Source organism: Odocoileus virginianus, chromosome 11, assembly GCF_023699985.2.
Source record: "Odocoileus virginianus isolate 20LAN1187 ecotype Illinois chromosome 11, Ovbor_1.2, whole genome shotgun sequence".
In the NCBI taxonomy this organism is placed as follows: Eukaryota; Metazoa; Chordata; class Mammalia; order Artiodactyla; family Cervidae; genus Odocoileus; species Odocoileus virginianus.
In genome coordinates, this window is record NC_069684.1 from 16,228,230 (window position 1) to 16,239,633 (window position 11,404).

The 11,404-nt window shown below is 44.6% G+C and overlaps 1 protein-coding gene across 3 annotated transcripts in view; it reads right to left on the minus strand.

Moving 5' to 3' along the window:
• The window catches only part of NPL (N-acetylneuraminate pyruvate lyase), a 40,549-nt gene extending 29,601 nt beyond the window's left edge, over positions 1-10,948 (minus strand). For 2 of the 3 annotated variants that reach the window (XM_020898451.2, XM_020898452.2), the window contains exons 1-2: positions 10,436-10,541; positions 5,391-5,474 (exon numbers count right to left, since the gene is read on the minus strand). In XM_020898451.2, the coding sequence (XP_020754110.1) occupies positions 5,391-5,458 (68 nt within the window). In that variant the 5' untranslated portion in view covers positions 5,459-5,474; positions 10,436-10,541. Of the gene's footprint in view, positions 1-5,390; positions 5,475-10,435 lie in introns of all 3 variants that reach the window. The other variant, XM_070473965.1, reaches the window with a different exon arrangement.
• Positions 10,949-11,404: the final 456 nt, after the last annotated feature.

An 11,404-nucleotide genomic window follows, 5' to 3' on the forward strand; every position in this document is an offset into this window, starting at 1 on the left:
GGTGGGGAGGATGGAGAATGAAAACACAAAGGAAAACAGTGGGGCAAGGGTGTGTTAAATGTTGCAGAATGCATGGTTGATTAGAAAACTAAGTATTGATATGAGTTGGCTAGTACTTTTGCATTTTTGTCAGTGGGGCCAGAGAATACTAATTTAATTTTAAACTTATTAACATTCTTTTCATCTTATTATTCCTTTAAAAAAAACAAAAATATCTGAGGCATATAGAAAACAAAAGACATCAAAGGGTATTTGTCAAAGGAAACAGAACAATAGAGATGAAAACAAAGAATGCCTAGGCAACCGCTGCCCACAATGCGTGAGAGACAACCAGTCCAAGCTGCCACTTGGGCAAAGGTGTGCTTTAATGTAGTTAAGAGGCCTGCAAGGGGAGCAGGCACTTTCCATAATGTCCCAGCATCGTTAACACTGCCCCTCCCTGCCCCACTTGCTCAAATGTCAAATCCTGGCCTCAGTCTCACTGAGCAAGACTCTAAGATGGGGGAGTTGGCTGCTTAGACAATTCATCTCAGGACTTGCATTTAGGTCAGCTTGACCTGCTCAACTTCTTGAAGTCTCTCTGCTTCAGACATTTGTGACCACTCGGAACCACACCTTTACAACACACTTGCTCCTTGCTGCTTCCGTCGGCTCTTCCCCGCCTGGAACAAGTCCTGAGGTGCAGGAACCATCAGCAGGGGCTTTGTCTGTGGGACAGGAGCTCTAGTTTTGACCAGTGATGTCCACCTACTCATGCAAGCAGGGAACACCTCTGGCAGGCCCCAGAGACTTTCCAATCACGGACTGGAAACCGGAAATAAAGTCCCTGGGCAATAGCTTATGCTGGAGTCACGGGCTCAGACACAGTGGCTCCTGCAGACGTTCACTGAAGTCTCAACATCTCCCCAGTTCCACCACAGCCACACACTCACACACCAAGAGCAGGCCTGGCCTTTTCAGCAAGGAGGAACCTCTAGAGCTTCAGGTGACCGAGGCCTGGTAGGCACTCTACTCACTTTGATATGCTTTCTTTTGGTTTAATCTAATTTGTTCCTGGGCTTCCCTAGTGCCTCAGAAGGTAAAAAGAATCTGCCTTCAATGCAGGAGACCCAGGTTCGATCCCTGGGTCCAGAAGATCCCTTGGAGAAGGCAATGGCAACCCACTCTTGTATTCTTGCCTGGAGAATCCCATGAACACAAGAGCCTGGCAGGCTACAGTCCATGAGGTCACGCAGAGTCAAACATGACTGAGTGACTGACACGTTCACTCTAACACTAGTCCATGTATACTTCAGCTTTCAGAATCAGATGGAAGCTACTCATCCTCTTTGGCAAAATAACTACCCGGTTACTTAGAAACTCCTTTCGGAGAGGAGCATGCAGGGGCTCATTATAATGACCTCACCCTGCCAGAGGCGGAAAGCATCCTATTCTGGAAATCTGGGTCACTCAGTCTCCCACAACAGTTACGAAGACAACAGTCTACACAAATCCATCTCCAGTGGGCTGGGCCCTTTGACTAGCTGTGTAACAGGTTTGTTGTTACTAAAGGGTGTTGTAAAGATTCTCATGAGGAAGTCCAGGGCCTTCGAGGGAGAAAACACAACTTTTTTCCAGACATTTTGGCCAATCTAAAATGGACTCTCTGTTCTAATGACTGTGAACTTGCCCGGTGGAAAAAGTGACTTCTTGAAGCAACTAAGGAAAACAAGAGTCCTTCACTCTACTGTAGAAAAAGACACGAATTGGGCTAGGTAGAGATTGACCTTCCTTTCCAATTAGGCATTAATCTTTAGGATCTTGGTTTCAACAACTGCACAAATAGAGGTAACACCTCTCTGAGTTGCTGGGAAGATTTAAATGGAATATGTCCCTTAAAATGCCCCGCATGAAGACTAATACATAGTGTTCAGCCAATCAAGGTTAGCTTCCTCTCCTCATGAAATTACAGCTAACTAAATTTACCATATGCTGTGTGAAATGCTGAAGATTCAAAGATAAATAAGATATATGCTCAGTCCCTATGCAGTGTCTGGTACCCAATAAATATCTATATATAAGGGTAAGCAGCTCAAAGCCTGTTGGGTGACTTCCCTGGTTAGTCCAGTAGCTAAGACTCCAGGCTCCAAGTGAAGGGAGTCCAGGTTTGATCCCTGGTCAGGGAACTAGATCCCACATGCTGCAACATAAGAGTTTATATGCCACAACTAAAGAGCCCACATGTTGAAACAAAGATAGAAGAGCCCACACGCTACAACTAAGACCCGGCACAGCCAGATTGAAGAAAAAAAAAAAAATCTGTTGGTAGAAACACACATGTAACAAACAGTTATTATAATAATTATCATAAACAAACAATTGTGATATAATATGAAAAGGTAGGCACAGGGTGCTATGAGGCCATAGAGGAAGGACTCTATAAATACTCTTTTCAGGAAAAACTGGAGAAGAATAACCAGGGAATGGTTCTGATGGATGAATAAGCAAGTTCAAATGGAGCAGAGAAAGAGGATGGTGGTAGAAAAAGGCAGTGGATACAAAATGTGTAAAGGCACACAGAGAAGAAAGGGGATGAGATGTTTTGAGGAAAAGAAATGTAGTAGGAAAGGTAGACTGTAAAGGACTTCCTACGTCATCCCAGGTTCTGGGCTTTAACCTTCAGACCAGTTCATTCCAGACTTCAACGTGCTAAAGAATCATCTAGTTCAGTGGTATGTAGTAGCACCTGGGATACTGCATTTCTAGCAAGTTCTATGTGATGCTGGAGCTAATGGTCCATGGACTAGGCGAGTAGCAAGGCTTAGACAAAATGGAATTCAGAGAGATTCTTAGGGAGTAAATCTTTTTTTTATTTTATTCTTTTCCATTTATTTTTATTAGTTGGAGGCTAATTACTTTACAACATTGCAGTGGTTTTTGTCATACATTGAAATGAATTAGCCAGGAGTAAATCTAATTTGTTGTTGTTCAGTCGTCAAGTCACGTCTGACTCTGTGACCTCATGGACTGCAGTACACCAGGCCTCCCTGTCCCTCACCAGCTTCCGGAATTTGCCCAAGTTCATGTCCATTAAATGATATTTATTTATGAGGAAACTCATTGGACTACAGTGTGGAGGATGGACTGGAGTTGCAGGTACTCAGAAATTCTTACTTAGTGGAGATCACCACACTATCCCTAATAACCTAATACCAGAGAACTGCGGACTCTTAGCATTTGAATGGGCCTTAGAGATTATGTGGTTGAATTTTGTCTCCTTACAAAATGTAAGAGAACTTTTACAAGGTGAATAGAGCTCCCCAGGGTCAGATAGTTAGTGGTGTCAGAGCTGGGGGTTAGGAACCCAGATACTCTAACTAAAATCTATTTAACCATGTCTTTTTCCTGCCAACTTCCTCACTTTAAGACATCAACTTATATTCAGAGTTGAACTACTAGAATTATGAAGAAAAAAGAATCTTCAGCCATTCTGAATTATGGAGGCCATGGTTTACTCTAAGAGCCAGGTTACGAAAACTCCTATGTTGGTAGGTCATGGGGCAGAATTTCTAGGTGTTAGATTCCATGTGGCTATTCCTTCTGTCCTGTCTCTTAGAAACATGTCAGAAAAAACAGATTCTCGTGTGGGCAAGTAGGTTAATATCTACCTGCTCTTGGTGGGTGCTCCAAACCTGCTTCATAGCTATAGGAATGTTTTGATGGAGCAGAAAGATGGAGAGAAAAGGGAACTGACCAAACTTACATGCCTACTGTGTACCATGTACTTACACACATTTTATTTAATTTCTTACAAGGCCCTTCTAAAAACACATTTTTATTTCATACTTCAGGAAAGTGAAGGTCCTAGAAGAGAAAAGAATTCATTGAAAAAAAGAGGAAATAGTGAATGGAGGCAACAGGGCTAGAAGTATTTGGGAAACAGAGAAGGATCCGGAAAAACAGAGTCATTTTAGTTATCTCTAATATGTGTGGGTCCTGGTGTCCCAGGAAAACAGCAGGACAGAGTGAGAACACAGTGACACTCTGAGGCTTCCAGATGAACAAGCAGGACTTTGAAGAAGCCACTTCTAGGCTAAGAGGGATCTGCTTAAAAAGGTTAAAGTAGCACCAACCAGATGCAGTGTTCTGAGCTTGCAAACAGGATCTTGCTCCATAACAGGAAGTAAATCCTGTCTGCTCGTGCAATCATATGACTGCTGTTTTATCTGCCCAACAAGTAGCTGACACATCGAGAAAGAGCTGACTTCAGTCTTTCTTAGCGCTTGTGGAAATGGAGAGGCATCAACAACAAAAAAGAATTGCTATTAACCATGCCATCTCAGCAGGAATTTTACTTAGACCTAGTAAAGATGTGATTTTTTTGAGAATCTTAGAAGTTAAAATGTTTGAACTCCAATAACCTAAGGGAAAACTGTGATACTTCAGTATCTGGCCAACTCTGAATTAAAAAGAGTAAATGTCATAAGAAATGTCATCCACTTTAAAGGGGTAGGGTTAAGGTTTGTAAAAATTCAGTAACAGAAGACCCAAAACATAAAAGTCTTATTTAAATGCTTACTGAATACGTCATCTTTCACTTATCCCTTATGCCACAACAGCAATTCAAACTAATTAACCTAAGCACATGCTGACCCTGTGCTAAACATTATTACATGGATTATCTCATTTTAATACTCATAACTTCATAAAGTAGGTATGGCTGCAATTAAATAGAGGAAGAATGGAGAAGCTTTTCTTCTAACATCAAAAACAGATCCAGAAGGCGGATGAATCCCCACTGTGTTAATGATAATGTTCAGGGAGGATTTATATATTGCTCATGGATGCCCGGGGCACATGACCATTCTCTGCTAGTACCACCATACTATTCATCTGGAAAATGCTTGCTTGGGTAACAATTTTTCAGCAATCATCTGTTATTACCTCCCTTTTGCAAGCTCCCCATTATTTAACCAACGTTGAAATGAATGTGTAAAACATGCCTAAGGGGGCCATCTGGCAGAAACCATCCCCACTTTCTTCAGGGTATGACATTTCATCACATCCATGCACAGCCTAGACACAGCTTCTAGGGGCCAGAGCTTGATATAAAATCCTGCTAAAATGAGATTTTCCTCACCCAACTCCACTGGTCTTATTTGGGATGGGCAGGGCTCTGATGAAATGCAAGCAGACTTTTGCTTTGTGGGGTACAGACACTGGGAGGAAGGTGAGCTGCCATATATTATCTCATCTCCCTCTGCATTGCCTGTGATATAGAGACCTCTTCTCTGACCTGGGGTCAGAGACACTGTAGGGGTGGAAGCTGCGGAGTCCAAACCACTACTACTATAGAGACCTTCTGGTCATTATGGTGGAGGGAGATCCCTTTAGTCCCAAACCATAGTTACCCATGCTCGGTCATCGGCGTGATGGTCGCAGCAACAAGACCTTGGAGCTTCTTCTTTGGGGAGGCCATCGAGCTGCTGAAATGTCTGGAAAACATACAATGTCCTTCCTGTCTTCAAGAAATGTCAATTAATGATAAAACTCTGGGGCAAAGTCCATTCCTACACAGTTTAGAACTGTGAAAAATGCTTACAAGTGTATAAACACAGAGCAAATGAGAGGAATGTAAAATGTGAGAGCTTTACACTATAAAGGAGGAAACTGTATTTTAAAGACAGGAGAGATGGAGACAAGAGAGTAATGTTCTAGGAAAATACCACTGGAAAGGACTCCTGGCTTATCTATACAGATGACCAAGGCAGTCTGCAACCTCAGAGAGCAGAGATGAAAAACAGCAGAAGAAAGAATATGAACCTAATCCAGCAAAGTCAAATACATTACTCGAGTTGAAATACGGTCAGGAGAAAAGGGACATTCTTAACTCTTTCCATAACTTCATATGTTGAGCAAGAATCTTCCCTAAGACCAGTATTTAAGTCTTAAAAGGTTTCAGTGTAAGCTACATAATTATCTTTAGATTTGTTTAACTATCCTTTCATATTCTAGTTTTGATCAGTTTTCCCCTGTTTCCCTGGCGTTAGTAAATCACATCACAAATACTACATTCACCTCCTCCCCACTAGACCAAGCTCCCCTAGGACAGGAAATAGATATCATTTGTCTTTGCTTTCCCTGAACTGAGTGCTCTGTTGGACACCTTGTGTTCAATTAAAAAGTGATGGGTATGTGAGCGATTGAATGAAGTGTCCAGATTATAGCTGGATGATGACTTCCACAGAGATCTCTGCTGAGACAACGAACCTAGCAAACACTCATTTGGGGTAAAAGGATCCCTCACCACCTGGCAGAGAATGTACCTGTTCATAACCAGCATAAAAAAGCCAAGAAGTTGCCCAAAATAGGCAATGAGAGGCATCAAGCATCCTGGTTAAAAGCCTAGATTCCACAGGAGGCTACCTAGTTCATCTCCCACCTCTGCCATTTAATCAGTTATAGAAGCACTATTAATTTTTGAGCTGGAGGACATAAAAATTTGAAGCCACACATGCAAAATCTAACAATTGAAGAAGAAAATAAAACATAATCAGACAGTATTTGGTGACAATTATGAAATTAAAAGATGCTTACTCCTTGGAAGGAAAGTTATGACCAACCTAGACAGCATATTAAAAAGCAGAGACATTACTTTGCCAACTAAAGGTCCATCTAGTCAAGGCTATGGTTTGTCCAGTGGTCATGTATGGATGGGAGAGCTGGACTGTGAAGAAAGCTGAGTGCTGAAGAACTGATGCTTTTGAACTGCAGTGTTGGAGAAGACTCTTGAGAGTCCCTTGGACTGCAAGGAGGTCCAACAAGTCCATCCTGAAGGAGATCAGTCCTGGGTGTTCACTGAAAGGACTGATGCTGAAGCTGAAACTCCAATACTTTGGCCACCTCATGCGAAGAGTTGATTCATTGGAAAAGACCCTGATGCTGGGAGGGGTTGGGGGCAGGAGGAGAAGGGAACGACAGAGGATGAGATGGCTGGATGGCATCACCAACTCAATGGACATGAGTTTGCATAATCTCCGGGAGTTTGTGATGGACAGGGAGGCCTGGCGTGCTGCGATTCATGGGGTCGCAAAGAGTCGGACATGACTGAGCAACTGAACTGAACTGAACTGATACAAAAGATGTTTGGCTTAGTGAAAATTTAGTGATGTCTATAATTAACAAGAGAGTATATTATAGTTCTGAGGTCACTTTTAAAAACCTAATGCCAGACTCCCTGGTGGCGCAACGGGTAAGAATCCACCTGCCAACACAGAGGACACAGGTTCGAGCCCTGGTCCAGGAAGATTCCACGTGCTGCAGAACAACTAAGCCTGAGCACATCCACTGAGCCTGTGCTCTAGAGCCCAAAGCTGCAACTAGAGCCTGTGCTTCACAACAAGAGAAGCCACTGCAATGAGAAGACTGCACACCCGCAAGGAAGAGTAGCCTCTCTAGTTGCTCACCACAACTAGAGAAAGTCCACACACAGCAACGAAGACCCAGCGCACCAAAAAAACCCCAAAACACCAATGCCCACTGTGCTTAAATTTGACCCACATAATGTAATATTATGGACTATCTACTGTGTTCGTTTTTCATAACTGTTAGTCTCATCTCCCCAAATAGGAGCATCAACTTCCAGAGTATAGAGATCACTTCTACTTTTTCTGTATCCCCTAAGATCCTGGCTGAAGTGAGCTCTTGAAGCTAGAAACAGAGCAGAACAAGGACAAAAACATGAAAGGTTATAGGTGGGAAAACAATTGCTTTTGTGACTGGACAACGATGATACCTCCCCTTACAAATAGATATATCCCTGGTGAGCTCTGCTCCTGAAATTAAACCCAAAGCCTTCGAGTAGTTTTGCTCGGTACTGAAGGGCAATAAAGGGGGACCTTACCAGATATAAAGGATACTAGGATTTCTCTGACTTTCCCTAGTTTGAAGATGACACTAAATCCTGTTGGAAGTTTTGAAAGAGAAATGTAAACACCTGGCCCATGGGGAAAATGCAAGCCCAGGAACACAGGACCCTGTCTACCCCAGAAGGTCTGAGCACCAAATGAGGCAGACGCTGTGTCCACTGCACACAGTCACCTGGTCCTCCTGCACACATCTCAACTCAGGACAGCCTAAATCAAACCTGCCATCTGATCGTCTAATGTCTTCGTTTTCTCCTTACAGTAGGGGGGTTAGAGCTCTAGGTCGGGAGTCAGACTTCCTGCATCCACATCCTGGCTCCACCATTTATCAGCTGGGTGACCTCGGGACAGCTATTTAATCTCTCTGTGCTTCAGGTTCCCCTTCTGTAAACAGGGATAACAGTGATCACTTCTCATAGGGGTGCTGAGAGAATGAAATGAATTGATTCTTGTAAAGTGATTAACAGTGCCAGGCTGCCATGCACATAGCAAGTACAGGTTCAGCCCCCTCCATGAAGTCTTGTCTGCTGACTATAGGAGAAACTAGGCAGCATTCCTTTATCAGCACTGTTTCCTGTCATCTCAGCTCCATCGGTACCACCTCCCCAACACTGGCTATGCTCTTCTATTCAGGGACTAAGTCATTTCCTTTCTATCTGTTATCTTCTTTCCCTGCAATCCTTCCCGCTTCCCTTACTGTCCCTCTCATAACTTACACATCATTAATTACCTCTTATCTAGACCAGTGGGCACAACTCCACATTAAAGGGACTCAAGAAGTTTCAAGAGATAAAAGAGTTCAGAGAGCTAGGTTCCATATCAAGTCTCCTAGAGGCCGTACACTCTAGATTGCCATATTCTTGTGCTTTTAGCTGCATTTATTTCATATTTAGGGCAGTTACAAGGATATTCTTAGGATGGTCAAAAGCCTGAACTGGCAAGATAGAAAGACTTATCTACTTATGTCTCAAATTAAGTGCACTTAAATACAGCTTGCTTTGTTAAAAAATATGGGGCTTGGGATAAGAGTTGGGAATCACTGTCCTAACCCCAACTCTCTTCTTCAACATAGGCAGGCTACCAGACCAACCTAGTAGCTCAGACATTTCTGATCTTGATTTTGCCCTGCTCAGAAAATGCTAATTAACTTCTTCCCAGCTTCCATGGGACAAATACCCAACTTCCTGGTCTATGGTCTCTGTAGCGATCTCTCCACGCCTGAAGCACCAGTCCAACTGGCCCCTGGCGCTCTGCTGCAAGCTACCCTGTCCTGGCTCGCCTGTTCTACCACCCAGAATGGCAGCATCCCCCATTTCAACCCCTTCAGTATAACCAAGTTTTGGAACTCACCTTAAATATGAGAGGACATTCTCTGATCCCCTAAATGAAAGTAACTTCTTACTCTTTAGAATTCCCGCAAACATTTGCTTTTCACTAAAAACTACATCGGAGATAAGTAGTTCTGGCTCTTTCTTTTCCAGGGGCAAGAAGGGTTCAAAAATCTATCTTTGTGCAGAACAATACACTAAATAAATGAGCAGTTTGCTGACTCTGGAAACCGTGAAAATGATTCAGGAAGTGAAGTGAAAGTCGCTCAGTCTGGCTGACTCTTTGCTACCCCGAGGACTATACAGTCCATGAAATTCTCCAGGCCAGAATACTGGAGTGGGTAGCCTTTCCCTTCTCCAGGGGATCTTCCCAACCCAGGGATTGAACCCAGGTCTCCTGCATTGCAGGCAGATTCTTCACCAGCTGGGTCACAAGGGAAAATAAATGAGCAAAGTTTGCTGGTTTTGTAAACTGTGAAACTGCTTCAGGAAGAGAAGGAGATAAAAAAAAATAAAAAATCACAATCATGGTAACTGAGAATGATCCATATTTTGTAAATAGGAGTATTTAGAATGTCATTAGTTAATAACAGTCCTCACTTGGGGAGGGCCTATTACTCTCAAAATCTTAACACCTCTATCCACCTACAAGAAGAATCCTTAGTGCAAAGAATTCAAGCTGCCTAAGTCAAGCTCTCCTAAAAGGGCAAAGTTAAAAAAAAAATCGCTGGGGGAGGACGAGGAGGATGCAGTTCTAGGCGTGGAGAATCACTCGAAAGATAGAAATACTTGGAAAGATACAAACAGAAATAGAGAACTAACACACAAACAAAAATGCAGAAACAGTTTCCCATCAAATGAAGGGGCTGTATCACACTTAATCCCTAAACTCTCTTCTCCCCAGTGGCTGATCATTTTGAAAAAATGATCCTTGAAGCCCGGCTCTGCGGTCTCGACAGAACCTAGCGGAGTGGGTCCCTCTTCCAGTCTGTCCGTCTGTCCGTCCGTCCGTCCGTCTGGACACTAGCCCCGGGCCGGGAGGGTGTAGCGTTCACACTTCTCCAGGCTCCATTTCCCAGCTGCCCGGCCTTGACCTTTGAGTCCGGCCGTCACGGTCTCACCCACCCCCGAGTCCACTCCCCCACACCCCTCTGCGCTCATTCCCTGTCTGTCCGTCCGTCCACGCCGCCCGGGCGCGCTCACCCAGCCGCCGCGAGTCCGCCTGCGCCGCTGCGCTCCGGCTCCCAGGCGAGTTCTTTATCGCGGCGGCCGCGCACCACGTGCCCGCCCCGCCCGGCCCGGGAGCTGCAGTTCCGCCGGCGCCGCCAGTAGCCCAAGGCCGGACGCACAGGTGGAGTTCCCTCTTCTCCGGGTGTCCCCGCCAAAGCCGGGGCCTGGCTGCACACGGGCGCGCAGCTCCGGCTCCACAGCACTTGTGAGCATTGGAACTTGCACCTGGGTTCTCCGAACGCGCGCTCATCCCGCATCTCCCTTCAGCTGCAGCCACACCTATCTTTTCTTTTTCTTCTGCTGGGCCAGTCCTTCCCCTCCTGGGCTCCTTTCTGTGTTAACCTGCCTTCTGCCCGAGGCCCTGCCACAGAGGGTATTTTGTGGTTCTGAATTTGGAAATTCGGGCTGCTGTTTCTAGAAGCGGGCTGAGAACACCGCCTGCCCTTGGGGATTCGGTGCCCTTCCAGCTCCTGCTGCTGCCGCAACCCCGCAGGTTCTCCTGTTAGAAAGACTTACACTAGAGATTGTTGTCATACTGAGTGATGTGAGTCAGAAAGACAAATATCATATGATGTTGCGTATGAAGAAAGGGAAGTAGCTCAGCCGTGTCTGACTCTTTGCTATCCTGTGGACTGTAGCCTACCAGACTCCTCCCTCCATGGAATTCTCCAGGCAAGAATACTGGAGTGGGTTGCCATTTCCTTCTCCAGGGAATCTTCCCAACCCAGGGATCAAACCCAGGTCTCCCGAATTGCAGGCAGACGCTTTAACCTCTAAGCCACCAGGCTAAAGCGTTGTGTATAAGTGGAATCTAAAAAAATGGTAAAATGAACTAATTTGTGAAACAGATAGAGTCAGGTATAGAACACAAACTTGCCGGTTACCAGCAGGGACAGGGGGAGTGGTAAAATGGGAGACTGGGATTGACACATACTACTATAT